Source organism: Columba livia, chromosome 6 (assembly GCF_036013475.1).
Source record: "Columba livia isolate bColLiv1 breed racing homer chromosome 6, bColLiv1.pat.W.v2, whole genome shotgun sequence".
NCBI classification, from domain to species: Eukaryota; Metazoa; Chordata; class Aves; order Columbiformes; family Columbidae; genus Columba; species Columba livia.
In genome coordinates, this window is record NC_088607.1 from 7,521,519 (window position 1) to 7,537,077 (window position 15,559).

The 15,559-nt window shown below is 38.2% G+C and overlaps 2 protein-coding genes across 4 annotated transcripts in view; one reads left to right on the forward strand and one right to left on the reverse strand.

Annotated features, from left to right (window-relative positions):
- The window catches only part of PDZD8 (PDZ domain containing 8), a 59,322-nt gene extending 53,530 nt beyond the window's left edge, over window positions 1–5,792 (forward strand). Inside the window, exon 5 of the mRNA XM_021295471.2 lies at window positions 1,165–5,792. Coding sequence (XP_021151146.2) covers window positions 1,165–3,359 — 2,195 coding nt within the window. The 3' untranslated portion in view covers window positions 3,360–5,792. The remainder of the gene's footprint in view (window positions 1–1,164) is intronic.
- A 1,903-nt stretch (window positions 5,793–7,695) lies between these two features.
- SLC18A2 (solute carrier family 18 member A2) overlaps window positions 7,696–15,559 on the reverse strand; it is a 28,633-nt gene continuing 20,769 nt past the window's right edge. For all 3 annotated transcript variants that reach the window (XM_065066899.1, XM_065066901.1, XM_065066900.1), the window contains 6 exons: window positions 13,015–13,093; window positions 12,728–12,779; window positions 12,249–12,312; window positions 11,103–11,222; window positions 10,681–10,814; window positions 7,696–9,254 (listed from right to left, as the gene is read on the reverse strand). In XM_065066899.1, the coding sequence (XP_064922971.1) occupies window positions 9,144–9,254; window positions 10,681–10,814; window positions 11,103–11,222; window positions 12,249–12,312; window positions 12,728–12,779; window positions 13,015–13,093 (560 nt within the window). In that variant the 3' untranslated portion in view covers window positions 7,696–9,143. The remainder of the gene's footprint in view (window positions 9,255–10,680; window positions 10,815–11,102; window positions 11,223–12,248; window positions 12,313–12,727; window positions 12,780–13,014; window positions 13,094–15,559) is intronic.

Sequence of the window (15,559 nt, forward strand, 5' to 3'; positions counted from 1 at the left end):
ATGGCAGCGTTCAAATTTAGGGTCGTCTTACAAATGGGGTGGACGTGTCTGCAGGCAGTTCAACCAGACTGCCTTTCTCAACAATTACAGTTATGCCCAGCACTCATAATAAAAGCCAACATTTGTGTTATTTATGGCCACTTAAGGCTATCATTCACTTGATTCATTTCCTTTCATATTTATTTAGTCTTTGCAAGGTAAAAGCAAAAATAAAGTTGAATAAACATTTGAATGTAAATATGTTTTAACTGCTCTAGTAGTGATGCTGTGAGGTTCTCTACTTAGTTTCTTCCAGTGATGTTACAAAATGTCCTTAGTTTACAAAGAAAACCATAATATTTTACATCCTAGGCTTGCATACTCAGCAGATAACATAAATGTATGAAGTAGAGTAAGGAAAAAATAGTAGAAACATACTTTTGAGTATGTTGTCTGACATGTCAAAATGACCCAAGAAGATCTGCTGAATATTCAATAGTATTTTTTTGGTTTAGTATCCATTTTTGTGAGCTTTGACATGTAGGAGCCTATGTATTTTTTTAGAAATCTACTCTGAGAGTCTCATATTTAAATTGTAACTGGCAGATCAGTTTTTCCTCAATGCAGCATTATCCTTGACTTTTGTGAGGGAAGGGGTTATGGGTTTCTAATAAAGATTCTGTTGAAATTGCTGGAAGTTACGAAGTGAATTGATACTAACTTATGTTCTACAACTTAAAATCAGACTGTTTCAATACTTATGTTTTATATGGACCATATCACCAACAGAAAATTAGATCATAATGAGAAACTGATAGTGGAAATATTACAGCATTAAACTTAAGAATAGGAGAGTGGACAGAAGGACAAATAAACCATTAATGAGAACAGTGGCTAATCAGCTTAGTGGAAGGAGCAGATAGGAGCCTGTTTATGATCGTTAAGAAATAATGCATGTTTTCTCTATTCTGCTGACTATTGTGGGAGTAAATTAAACATTATAGTAGGCAAATGATCCAGCTGTTTCACTTAAGTTCAGCTCTTCTGTCATAATTTATTTCCTCTGTTAGTGGTAATAATACTGTTGCTCACTACTAAAGATCTAAATGTATTTGTCAACTGGTTTTGGCCATTTAAATTGTTACCATGTTTTCAAATCTAACAGTTTTTGTCCTTTTTTTATAGGTGTTAAAATAACATCCACTGTGCAAGTGTTGAAGCTCATTCGACAGGCTGGGGACAGAGTTGTAGTCTTTTATGAAAGGCCCGTGGGCTACAATCAGCACGGTTCAGCACTGCAGGATGGATTTGGACAACTGGAAGACTCTGCGTTCTTGACACAGCCAGAAGATGACCAAGCTGGTTTATCAGCTGATGTTGATAACAGAGATTTTGATTCAGAATTTGAGGAATTAGCTTCTGAATCACCTGAACAAAAAGAAGAACTGCCAACAATTCCGAGTCCCAAACGTTCGGCAGTAATGCTTGCTGCTAAACCACTCGGAACTATATCTCCGATTCTGAATCGAAAAATACCATTAGGAAGTTATCAGACAACATCGAAAACACAAGAAAAAGATGCAGCTAAAGTGTCAACACCCAAAACTAGTGAGAGTTCAGATGCATCACAGCAATCAGGTAAACAATCCCAAGGATCCAGTACTAAGCCTCCTGTGCCACCTAGGCCACAAAGTAAGACTATTTTGCCTACTAGTGAAACTCAAAATCTGGGGGAAACTGCAGGTGTATCTTCTGAAAAACCAGAGAGGCCACCTCCACCTACAAATAACGGAGATAAATGTACGGAGAAAGTAGTAAAGAATAATGATCAAACAGAAGACCCAATGGTATCGAAAGTTATAACAGCACCAAAACAAGATAATTTAAAAGATGGACTTTCAGAAAATGCACGCAGTTACAAAGATGGTGGAGATGATCATCACACATGGGAATCACCAGAAATTCCTTATAAAGTCCTGCAAGGCCGATGGCCAAGGACAAGAACATCCTCCTGTCTATTCGAAGTAGAAGGACACCATAAATACCTTAATGTTGCACTGTGGTGCAGAGACCCTCTCAAAGTAGGTTGTTTTATCTGCTTAGGATATGCAAGCATAAAACTTGAAGAAATTGCTTTCGATTGTATAGCTACATCCTCAATGGAATATACTAGAACATTTAAGCTGGCTGCTCCTCGACCGAAAGCAGCAGTCACTAGAACAGCATTGAGGAATTTGACAACACTTAAAGGATTTGATGAAAAATTTCGTTATGGCGATGTAACTTTACACTTCAAATGTTTAAAAGAAGGTGAAGCGGATGATTCAAGCTTTCTCCTGGAGAAAGAAAACGAATGTCCATTGGAAGAAGAAGCTCGTGCAGTTCAGAAGGAGGATTCTTATTTGGGGCCAGTTGTTCTCCCAGAGAACAAGCATAAGTTTCAAGATACTCACTTTCAGAATCCAACTTGGTGTGATTACTGCAAAAAGAAAGTATGGACTAAAGCAGCTTCACAGTGTATGCTCTGTGCTTACGTTTGCCACAAAAAATGTCAAGAAAAATGTCTTACTGAGACACCTTTTTGTGTAGAAGCTGAAAAGCGACTTGATCGAACTGTGGGAGGTGGAGTGGAAGGACAGGCGGCTCCCCAAGCCGCATCCTCTCGTGTCGATTCCGAATCCAAATCCATTAACAGAACTGCAGGTTTCACCAGGCAATTCTTCAATACAAGCACCCGCTTCTTAAACCTTCGTCAAGTCCCCAAAGCTCGCCTTTCTGACCCAGGAACAGAGGTGGTAGAACCTTCACCAAAGCACACACCAAACACTTCTGATAATGAAAGCAGCGATACTGAAATCAGCGGGCCGAGCAGCCCTTCCAAGCGTGCGACAGGTACCGGGATAAAGTTGGTCCGAAAGGAGGGTGGTCTGGACGACAGCGTCTTCATCGCCGTTAAAGAAATTGGACGCGATCTCTACAGAAGTTTACCCACAGAGGAGCGTTTTCAGAAATTGGAGTTTATGTTGGATAAGCTGCAGAATGAGATAGATCATGAGCTGGAAAACAATAATTCGCTTGTTAAAGAAGAAAGAGAGGCAACCGACGCAAGGAAAAAAGCGTTGATTTCTGCTGCGCTGGCCAAGTCAGGGGAAAGACTGCAGGCCCTGACGCTGCTGATGATCCACTACAGAGCGGGCATTGAGGATATCGAGTCTTTGGAGAACTTGTCGGTGGAGCGACAGGCCAAAAGGGTGACGAAAGATTCGGAGGAACCCAATGTAGCAGAAGAAGTGGAAAATGAAGATGTCAGTCTGACGGAGGCGCCAACAATCAACATCGTATCGGAAGAAGCAGTTGATCCACCTCAATCGGTAGACTGATATTTACATATTTAGGCATTGAAAAAAATGGACGAAAATAATACTTTGCACTTAATTACAAACACACAAATGAAATTAAAACACTGGTATAATGTACATGTCCTGCTTCTCCACAGTTATTTGCCTGTGTAAGAGTACAGCTAATAATGGTTCTTCTCCAGCTACAGCACCATCATTTTGTTAAGCTGGCTGGTTAAAACTGCATTTTGGGGTTTATATTGGAAATTTATTTTTAATAAGTTATTTTTACTTTTTCTAATTATGTAACCTTATCATTTCACAATGTGTGGTGTCCTTAATGTATTACTTGCCCTCTTCCCCCACCTTTTATTTTTGCGTTAATGTTTTCAACAGGACACTGCCAGGATTTTCAAAATGTTTGGTTTCCATTGTATGACGAAGAAATGATAAGCTTGTTCCATACCTGAGCTGATGACTGACACAGAAGTCAGTGAGGGACCAGGCTTTAAAACGTTGATCGCTGTTACTGTACATCTTCTGGATGGTTGTGTATTTTTTTGCCAAACATATCATGAAAGCAAACAAAAGGTCTTTCATTTTGTCTGTTATTAATATTTCCTGAAGTTAACATTGCATATCATTTGTTTTCATATTTTTGTTAAATACAATAACTTTTCATAGTTTGTAATTAACATGAAATATAGTAATGCTATGCTATAAAAAAGAAATCCTCCTTAGAAATTTGGGCTATTGTATCCTGGTTGAATAATACTAGATATCAAAGTACATACCAATATCTCGTAATAATTTAATTAGGAATATTTTTGAAGTAAGAGGCTGGTTGCCTTTCAGAAAAAATTGTATGTTTAAGTATTGTTGTATTATCTGATAAGCTGACAGAGGAAAATTGTTCTTCATAGGAGTTGGAGGTTTCATTGCATTCTATGAAAAAGCATGGAATGATGGTTTAAGTAACTTAAGAAAAAATAGTATTTTGCTGCAGACTTTATCTTATCATTTCAGAAAGCTTAAGGTACAAAATAATTTACAAAATAGCTAAATGTGTTCTCTCAACACTTTTGAGTAATCATATAGTGGTAAGTCGCATTCAGCTTCTCAGACGAGAGAGTCTGAGCAGAAGGATCATCTTTGTCAGAAAAATGTCCTATAGTGTATATAACATGTTTCATTGGAGTCAAAATAAGTGAGTCCAGTAGAGATGAGGAAGAATTTCAGCCAGCAGCTTTTGCAAAGAACTATCTGGTCTTGTGCTACGTGTAAACTGTGGATCTTAGCATCACCTGGCTAAGGCTGTTGTTCTTATTTATGTCCTGTAAACATGTCTTTGTTTCATCCTCTGTGTATAGAAATGCCATATAAAATATCATCTTTATTTTAGGTACTGTGTTGGATACTGGTGTCATTATCACTGGTAGTAGAAAAGAAAATGCCTTTGTAGAAATGGAGTTAAATCTAAGATGGTAAAATAACTCATTTAAATTTTCAGGCAGTCTGTAATGTACCTCTCGATTCAATTTGCTTCTCAGTTTATTTTGTGATGGGCAAAATTGAGAAGCAGTGGTTTTCACAGATGGAAAAGCGTACTTGTGCTTCTAAAGGAAACGGTTACTTCCACTCATGCAACTACTTGCACTTTTTTGTGAGTTCTGGGCAGTTGATACTTATTTAGTCGATGTATGGAAAACACTATCCATGCTAAAACGGGCATGTGCCACACTTTGGAAATTAAGCTTCAGCAAATAATCGCACAAAATTAGCTTCCCTTATTGACTAAAAGTTATTTAACCTGTACTTGCTTGAGATGCGTATTAAGACTTCCCCACTCCATTTTCGCGGTGGCTTGATCTGCATTCATTGGTGGTGATCTGCGGTCAATCTCCATCAGTGTTCGCTCTTGTGGGCTACTATAGAGGTTTTCAAATATATCCAAGTACTTCATTTAAGCCCTGGTACACGTGAAGGAGCTGTGAAAACAAAGCAAATACTGATTTAAAAGCTGCATTCAAGGTTTTAAATGTATTTGTGTAATACAGTGGGCAGGAAAAGCTGGATATAGTTTTCCTCGTATAGGATTGCTAATGATGATTGTAAGAGATAAATTGAACATAGTGCAATATTTTTAAATATACTGAATGGGAAAAGGGCAAAATAATTGTATTTTTAGTGGTAAGAAGGAAAACAGAAAATTCCAATCTGGCATTAATTACAATAAACGGTGAATCTCAAGGGGAAAATTGTAATACTACATTCCTGGTGTAATCTTTGCTTCGTGCTTGATTGTAAATAGCCGAAAATAAAGAATACCACAGAAAACAAGAATATCTTGACTTAATAATATCGGAATAGGTGGCAGCTACACACAGTTGCAGAAGATCTGCCTAATATGATTTTGTTGGCTATTATTTTATCATGAGAATAAGCTTTAATAAAATAGTTTTGCTAAATTATCAACTTCTTTGCGTTGTGTTAATATTTTTTTAAAAACATTTGTACTGCGGTATTTCGTCATTTAAAGCCACTGCTTAAAGAAAAGATCTTTGGAAGAAAACCACAAATTTTGCATTAAATAAAACTACCAGTTGCTGGATTCATTGGGCTTTTATGCATTCTTTGTTTGGATATGCATTTATGTTCTATACAGTTTTCTAGTAGATGTAGATTTCTTTCAAATTGGTGATTCCAGTTGGTTCTTTGTGTAGGTAGATAATCTCATTAAATGGATGTTTGTGTTTTGGCCTTTTTTTAAGGCCTCCAAGCACTGCTCAGATATTGCCCTTCAATTATTAGTGATAATGGTCACCACTGGTTACATTAGAGGAAAAAACTGCCCAAGCAAAATTCTACTGACTTGCCCTGTCCTTCATGAAATGTTAATGGATAACTAAACATGTCCCTTCTGGTTTACTAGCTCATTTTTAATTAAGCAGTTTTTCCTTATAATTCCTTGTTCTTGTGTTTTTCTCCTCAGATTTGAAGTAAAATATGCATGGAAGTTTACAGCTACAGGGGAGGACTAAGGTGCGGGAGCAAATGCACTGAGTGACTTTATCACACTTGAAATGACACAGATAAGAATATATAAAATATGAAAGAATCAATTTTGTTTTACTTCCTGTGACTAAAGTTATTCCCTGTCAGGAAAAAAGGGGTTGTGTTTGATTACTTATTCCTTAATGACACAGAAAATCTAAAATGTATAAAAACTGTTAGATGGTGGTGGTTTTTTTTGGGGTGGGGGTGGTGTACAAAGTCCCAACATGGGGGTGTGTGGCACTTAACTCTGTCTTCTGGTTTTACTGGGCAAACTGGGGTCAGGTACTGGTCTGTGAGGCCCCAGTGGAAACCAGGCTTCATATGCAGAAGAGGAACGTGATCATTTCTTCTGTCCTAGGGCCTCCTCGTGCTCGTTTGGTGTTGCAGACTAATGGGAACTCTTCCTTAATTTTGATGTGCTCAAAAGCACAAAGCCAAGCCATGAAGTAAGTCATTCTGTGCCTTTTAATATATATAAATTGCTATGTTTGCATTCTTTTTGTATTTGTGAATTTAGGCAGTACATTTATTAATCACCTGGCAAATTAATGAACATGTTGTGTGATAATTTAGAATTCTAACATTGGTATATCAAACTTAGTTGGATTAACAAGTTGATGTTGACCAAAAGTGTTCAGTGAAGCTAAGTAAAATAACTTCTTCTGAGGCAAAGTTTCAAGTATCTGAGCGTTGTACAACATTACAGTCTGAATTTAATGTAAATAACCAGTGATATGTGCAATTGTTACTTATTCAGGGGCAGTGAAGTACTCAACATATACTGTATTTAATGTCTGTCTCCCAACCCCTCCCAGCTTTGCAGGGAGGATTTCCATCTGTTTTGTTCAAAAGAATTGAAGATACACCCCTACAAACATCTGTAAGTGGATTTTTCAAGTCAACCACAGGATGTATTGCTGGGCCTTTTGCACCGTTTAAGCCTCTTATGCTTTTTTGTCATAATCTTCACCCTTATTTAAACAATACGGGATGTTTCAAGAAGACGAACTCAATTTCAGCAGTGTAGGGTTATCAAACTGTGTCCATCATTTTGAAACAGCCTATATACAGGGGTGTCCCCAGTCCTGCACATTTGGCCTTATCTCTTTCCCAAAAGTTAAATCTCAGACCAGCAGCCACATACCAGGTGGATTTTTGGAAGATACCACACTTGCTTAATGCAGTTGCAGCTGTTTATGAACTGGAATGAAAATGTTTGTCCTGGGTTACAAATGGACTAGAACTGAGGAATCTTTTCCCATGACCTGAAATAGTGGTTGGCCTTTACCTCCTTAATATAGAGTAAACAACAATGCATAAGGCAAATCATGAGGGGGAGTTTTTATTGTTGTTTTTACTTTATTACAATAGATTATGGACTTCTTTTACATAACTTTAATGTGGTCTGGATGCATAATTATTGAGAAAGCAATACTTGAACTCTGATCCACTATATTTTTTCATATTCTCTGACTCTAGTATGTATACTTTACAAAACTATGTGTAAACATAATATCTATGCTGTAGTACATGAAACATCTGCAATTACATGAAAGAAGGCACATAAAGATTTTAATTTGACAAATGAAAAGGTACACCACAGTTGATAAGGACACTGGGATTGTTTTTAAACCTCTTTCTTTCCAAGTCTGATTTTTCTCAGTGCAGATTGGGGCTGCCTAACACATCATTGCCTTTCCTGTGTTAGGCTGTGGCCCCCAATGGTAAGAAATATTGGCAATATTGGTCATTTTTTTCATTATTTTTAGCAAAGTTGATATTTTAATTCATTTTTTAAAAAAGAAATATATGTTGAATTTCTAGGTATGTATGCAAATACATGTAAAATTGGTTTTTGTTTGAACTGCTTAAGTTATCGTTTTTCAGTACATGCTAAGACTAAATGCTGTGACACTGCAGCTTTTCTTAACCAGTCACTTAAGATGCATCTAAAATAAAGTTATGTTAAAAACAAAAGATTAAAAATACAGAAATAACAAAAACTATTTTCATGCTGTTCTTTTTTCCTCTGGATGGGAAAGGAGCATTCATACCTACTCGTTTACCTGATGTTGTGTGGTTGGTTGGGGGCTTCATATTAAACAAGTGGTTAGTTTAAACTTCATTAAATGGTAGTGACTAATAGCTATAGACTCATCTGCTCAGAATACTACTTCCCCCAGTGCTTCAAGGAGAGCTCACTTTTGAAATCAGGAAATATTTGCCTTTTACTTTACTAATAGATGATCTGAAGTTGATCAAAAACCTCATAGTGAATTCCAGCCTTCAGCTCCTGTGGATTTACTTGCAAGGGTACAGTTTAGATGGGTGCAAATTGGACAGTTTGAGCTTTGCTTATTTTCTTTTTCCTTTTAATTTGATAAGACAGACCAAGCTTTTGCCAGTAACTCATGACTCCAACCAAAATATGAAATACCTTGTCAATGAGTTGACTTTGAAAAATAGTTAAAATTCACATGTTTATACAGACTTATACTACACATTTAATCAAAAAATAGAGTGTAATATTCAATAAAATTAAATACACAAAATAAAGATTAACACTATACAAATCCTCTATAAAAGCTTTTCCCTCCCTTATAAGGCAGCTAGCAGTCTGCTTTATAACCATGGGTGATGAATAATATACCTTTGGTTTTTTTGACCATTTCACTATTAAATGTACAGTACAACTAAAACCTATTTCTGGATGAGATGTTTCACATGAAACACTGCATTTTGTACACCAAAATATATGGCTTTTTCACGTTATTCATCACTTTCATATTCCTCTTCTTCATCGCCCATGGGGTAGGACTGGATGTTGTTCTGGGTGTACATCTTTGTTTTCACAGGGCAGTTGTGATCCATGAGTATTGCCTGGAAGAAAACAGAGCGTGAATATTCACTTTTCTGCTTAGCTTAACTCCCTCACTTTTTTCATGTTGAGTGTGATTAAGCTTGTTTTTTAGTTAATTAAGAACACAAAATGGGGTCCCTCTTTTTGACTCTTCAAACCCAAAAGAAACAGGACATCAGTTCAATGCCACTTTACATTTCAAGTTATTTTGGGGGGCACAGACAGTGTGGAAGGTGTTTAGTCAATGGGGATAGATGCTGTCCCTTTGGCAATTACTGTGTTACATGTGCAACCCTGTCAGTGAGCAGGAAAGCACACAATAAACTTCATATCTCCAAGCAAACAACAGCAGCTTTTTTTTAATCTCTTTCCCTCAGCCTTAGTCAGTGTTAAAAACAAAAAATAAATCAGTGTAGCCTACAAAGGTTATGAGGATGGATTAACTGGAATCTCAGGGACTCTACAGTCCAAATATGTGCAAAACAAAAGGTCTCTGGCCTCACATATGCCACTACTTCAGCGAGATTCTTTTTTGCACCTTCTGTTCGGCTCTTGCCCATACAAAGCGTGAGCAGCACGTTCTGGCCTTCCCTTGCAGAGATGTGCCCTGCACAGTAACACTATGGCCAGGCAGAGTGACATTTTCTTTTCACCCAATTAAAATTTAGTAACTACAGTTTACACCCAAGTCAACCTCGTTCAGTATGAGCAAGGAAGAAGTGCTGGGTAGGCAAAACCTACAGGCGGTGGCAGAAGTTGCAGCAAAGGTTTGGTTTTGCTTTCCAAGACTTTTCCAACCCTGGAATCACAACAGGGATTGTGCTGCCTTGTAATTCCTTCAGGAGCTGAATGAATGTCTGGTTGCTGAATGAATAGGGAATAATTCAATGGGTCCCCTCCTGCAGTAAGGGGGGTTTTGAGCCTGACCTGATATAAATCTATAGGAACAGCAAGTCTTGTCACAGCAGAGTTGGGGAGCAGATAAAGGACATTGTGTGAAAGGGAAAACATTCCTCAATACCCACTGCAGGTTGCAGGGGACTGGGCAAGATTGGGGACTTGGCCAAACATCATTCGTATACACCATATACACCTTATACAGATGCTTATACGGTGTCTGGGCTCTACTGCCTGCTCTAGAAAATTAAATTATATTAAAAAAGAAAGAGTCAGGGTAAGACCTGTGGTACAGATAGGATAAGAGAAGCCATTAATTTGTAAGGGTGGTTGATCTGTGCGGAGAAGCAAAGAAGAGGAAGAACATATTAAAAAAATGTATATACTGTACACACTATAAGGTATAGAGGAAAACGTATATACTGTAGAAGACCATGAAGAAAACAGGCGATGCAGGAGGGTGAAATAAACTCTGCTGGTCCCATTTTGGGGAAGTTAAAAGCAAAGATGCGTAACAACAACAAACTAAAGGAACCACGCTATGCTTACCATTTTCTCCTCTTTGGCAGGTGGACTTCGAAGGAAAAAGCACAGAGGAGCGAAGAGGATATCCACAATTCCTATAATTGTCATGAGCCATGGAAACCCAATGGCCTTTGCAATGGCACCACCGGCAGAAGGACCTTATATAAATAAGACGCTTTTTCTGAATACTGCTCAGACATAAAATTTTCAGCAGTCACTTTAAACAACAGTAATTTTAGATACAAAACTCCCACTTTACAAATTGATTTGAGGAATGTGAAGACGTTTTTAATTCTCTGTGTCCTTACCCTCTGCTTCTGATTTCTTACAGGAAACAACCACCCCAGCTCATAAAGGCTGCAGGTGCCACTGGGACTCACCCCAACCATCTCAGCATATTTCTCTTAACTATCAGTGCATTATAGGCAGGAAAAGGCCAGACTTACCTATGGCAAAGCCCATGCAAAAGGCAACATCAGCTATCGCGTACACGCTGCCGTAGACGGACACATGGCGCAGATCTACGAGGTAGCCCATAATTGGCATCATGGAGGAGTCCACCATTCCTGGTCGTGAGGGAAGGAAACATATTTCAGGAAAATACCGCCTTTTCTGTTTTTTATTTTAATGTTTTGGCCAAGTACATCCTGAAAGGGATGCAAACGCAACTAAAGGGATGCTTGTTCTTTAATAAGCAAAATATTAATCTTAAAATAGACTGTATTATCCGTTCTTTATAAGGTCTTTAGTGTGTCTGAGGGCACATTTGGACATGTATAGATGTATACATGTGACGTAGGACAAGAGAGATGTGAACTTAGAGTGTATCAGCCGCTTCCCAGTGTCTCTGCAAAGGCTCCTTTTTCTCATCACCAACCAAGTACCTTTCATTTAGGGGAAAATTATTTTGTATGAACTTACACTTACTGTAGGCCTAAAAGACAGCATTAACCTCCAGTCAATCAAGATTATTTACAGTGATTTGACCAGGTCTCTTGAGCCACACTTGCATTGCTAGCAAGAAACAGCACAAGGCAGCTGACAAAACTGCCGAGATATTGGGGGTTTGCAGTTGTGCCTGTAACTTGTAATTACGCATCCCTCGTGCTTGAAGATGCTCCAGAACACGTGTGTGGGTTTGGGAATCCTGATTTGGTGAAAAATAAATTGAGACTGTTCTGGTTGGTTTGTTTGTGGTTTTGGTTGTTGTTGTTGTTGTGTTTTTTTGTTTTGTTGTTTTGTTGTTTTTCTATTAAAATATCTATTTAAATATTTCCTACAACAGGAAAGACTTTGGGTCTTGAGCTGTGTGTTGTTTTTTTTTCTGAAAACAAGGAACAAAACTCATGGACAGTTTGCAAGATTTGTTTAGGTCAAGGGAGCAATTCTGGGCAGAATTTGGAATCCAGCTTGTCTAACAGCAGCTTGGGCACCGTCCTTTAGTCCTTGCTTTACCTACCAGTTTGGGCCACAGCTCAGGCTTTACTACTGTCAGAGCGGAATGGCAACAAAACTGATTTTCCATGTAACTTCATATAAAAGCATTTCTACATAAGTAACACACTGTAAGAAATCATTGTAATTTTTCTTACCTATGGCAAATCCAACTCCAAAATTTGGTGCTATAAGTCCATAAATGTTTTTAGCAAACGGTACCTATAAAGGAAATTTCAGGCATTTAATTAAGTCACACTGCACATGCTAATGAGGTTAGTTTTCTTTTTCTAAGATAAATTATCAGAGTAATTTTGGGACACTTGGTACAGATGTGCAAGTTAGGAGTTTGATTCTTGTTCTGGGCTACTGACACATTATTATGAGCAAGAATAAACTGCTGAATGACAGCTCAAAAAAAAGGATCATCCTCCTTTCAAATCCAGCCTTCCTTCAAAATAATTAAAGCACTGAAATTCGAAAGCACTCAAAAGTGATCTGGAACCTATTAACTACGTATTGTTTAATAATGTATCATAAAGCAGAAACTTCAGCAGAATCTCATGGGAAGGCATGTATTTGAAGGTGAACGCATTAACATTTAGATGGTCTGAAAGATATATGATCTTCTACTTACGCATAAAATACTTATTCCCACGATTAGCATCCCAAGTAAAGCACAAAGCCACCTGTCAAAAAAGAGATGTCACTCAGAGATGGGTGATACTGAGATGTTAGGACTGATCCTCAATGTTTCAAAGTCATGTCTGCAGTGCCAAGTGCTACAACCAAGGTAGCGACATCTTTAAAAAGTGATTTCACTACTATAGAACAAACTTTAATAATTTCCATCATCAATAAACTGCCCTGGAAATGGTACACGAACAGACTGAAAGATTATTAGTATTTTTAAATTAAGCATACCTTCCCATTTTGTGCGCAAGTATTCCAAAAAGATTAGTCCCAATGAGATAAGAGATACTAGCTGGAAGAAAAGCAACACCTGAAAAATATGAACGAGACGTTTTATCAGCAATGACTTTATCAAAGTGTTAGAAGAAACTAATAAATTCCAGATGCTGTGATTTTGATTTGAACACATCTAATAGAGTCTTTGTGCATAGCCCAAAAAAATCAAATATCCGGTTTCTTGCAGCCTTTTCATGAAATCTAAGGACATCATCTATGAAATGCAGGAGTGATGTGATGCCTTTGAAAAGCGTTTTTACAGCATCAGCTACAAGAACTGGTGTGGGAGAGGGGACGGAACAACAAAGAGCAACAAGTCAAGGAAAGTGACTCTTTCTTGGTTGCGTGGCTTAGGGAGCAGATGCCCAAAATGGTCAGGGGTGGGGGATCCCCCGGGAGGAGGGGACAGCAGGACAGCTGCTGTGGCTTTGCAAGTCACGGTCCCCCTCTTGGGCTTAAAATTCAATTACAATCTGTGTTTGAGGATTCATCCTCTCACACAGGAGCTGCAGAGCAGGACCCAGCCAGAGGAGAAATGTCAAAGGTTGGACTCGATGATCTTAAAGGTCTTTTCCAACAAAAATGGTTCTATGAAATACTAAGGGACAGCACGGAGGAGGATGCAGGTGTGTGTGAGAACAGGGGCTGCCCTCGAGGAGAAGAAAAATAAAAATATCGAGAGGCAGAGGAAGGGAAATATTTCTGTTGTTCCCATTAAATTCATCATCTTCTTAAGAAAAATAAAACTGAGAAACCTGACAAGCTAAGAAAGCCTGACAAATTAGCACATGCCAAGACAATCCCTCCATTTGGTCACTGTTAAATCAGATAATTCAGATTTAGAAAGCAGCCTGGACATTATGGTACATGATCAAACCATTTCCTTTAAGTGTATATGCTCCTCATCTTTCACCAAGGCAACACAGATTTTCTCATTTCCTGCCTATCCATCTTCCTTCTTATCTCTCTGATATTCATAAGGAAAAAAAAAAGAGAGAGGTAATTTTTAGCCCAGCAATATCCTGTGATTAAAATCCTTGTGAGTTACAGTGGTGATGCTGGGGAAACATTTTCACCTGTGTAACCGCAGCTACTTTGGTACTGCTTGGAGCTCCCTTTTTACATGTGCCCAAATGGTCACATACAGCAGACCTTTATGACGAGGAAAAAAAAATACTGTAAAGCCTTTTTAAATAAGACTTGCAGGTTGGTGTGTAAGCTGGAGTATACTGAAGCAGAACCACAATATTCCAAATAAGCTTTATGCACAGTAACATTAATTGATCAAATTAAGGTTCTTTAGACCTTCTGCAGACCACGCTTCAAACAGCTGTATAATCATTTGCTTAAAACCCTGCAGTTCAAGGAATAATTTAAGAGGCTTAAAATTTTTAATTAATGCTGTCAAATCAGACAAAGCATAATGGAGTAAACTATTTATATCATTTTTTATTTAAAATGGGTATTTTTCTTTAAGGAACCTCTGTTCAATGAAGAGATTTCCAAATCTCATTTCCGTTGCACCAGCAATATGAAGCTCTAGTGAGGGAGGTAGATAAGCAATCTTTCTTTTTCTTCATGGGGTTTAAAATGCTTAAGTTTGTGCATTAATTTTGCTATATTACAGGCTAGCACTTATTACCATGTTCAACAGCACAGCAGCACATCAAGGACTGATAGATATGGCCACTCTAGACCTGGGTTTGCATTAATAAGAACGAAGGTTTGTGCTTGCTTTATGGCACAGGGACACCTGCACTAAGATAGTAGGGCTATTAGTCGGATGCTCACATAATTTTCATGAAGAATTTTTCAGTTTCTTTCAAATGCCACATATCAATATTAAAAAATACCCTAATGAAATGACACAATCCAGAATAGTCTTTATCAAATATGCTTTGTGTTTGTAATGGTAACAACTCTTCTCTACAAACTATTAAAAGGGTAAACATCAGTCAGACAGATACAGAGGATCAACACTACACCTTGTGGTACACGACAGCCACCTCCCAGCCAGGACAATTCACATCAACCTACTGCACACAGCCCCACACTCAAAGTCAGTCCATTTTGCAGTCCATCTTTCTTTCTTGCTTTCTTTTTGAGAAGAACAAGAGGAAAAAAAAAAACAAACTACCCCAGTTTTAGTGTCTAGTCTAACCCGATACACAGAACACATTCCCAGTTTGCCTGTGGACAGTTTTCCCAAGACCATGTTACAGGTTATAACGTGGTCCAAATTGGGGCTCGCCCATTGCTTTCTGTTGCATGGGATGACTAAGTAATCACTGAAAGGATGTCAAATCTTTCAGATTCAAGGGCTCCTCATGCCCTTGGTGGCTACATTTCCAGTAAAGTCCATCCTTTTTCCACACATTACCAGGAACAGCCCTGGAAGGAGCATGTGTTGGCATGGACATGCTCTGCACCAAACACAGGGCCCTGCTGCAGGTTTCTGTGGGTGCCAGCCTCTGGCAATTCAAAGCTGGAACTGTGGAAG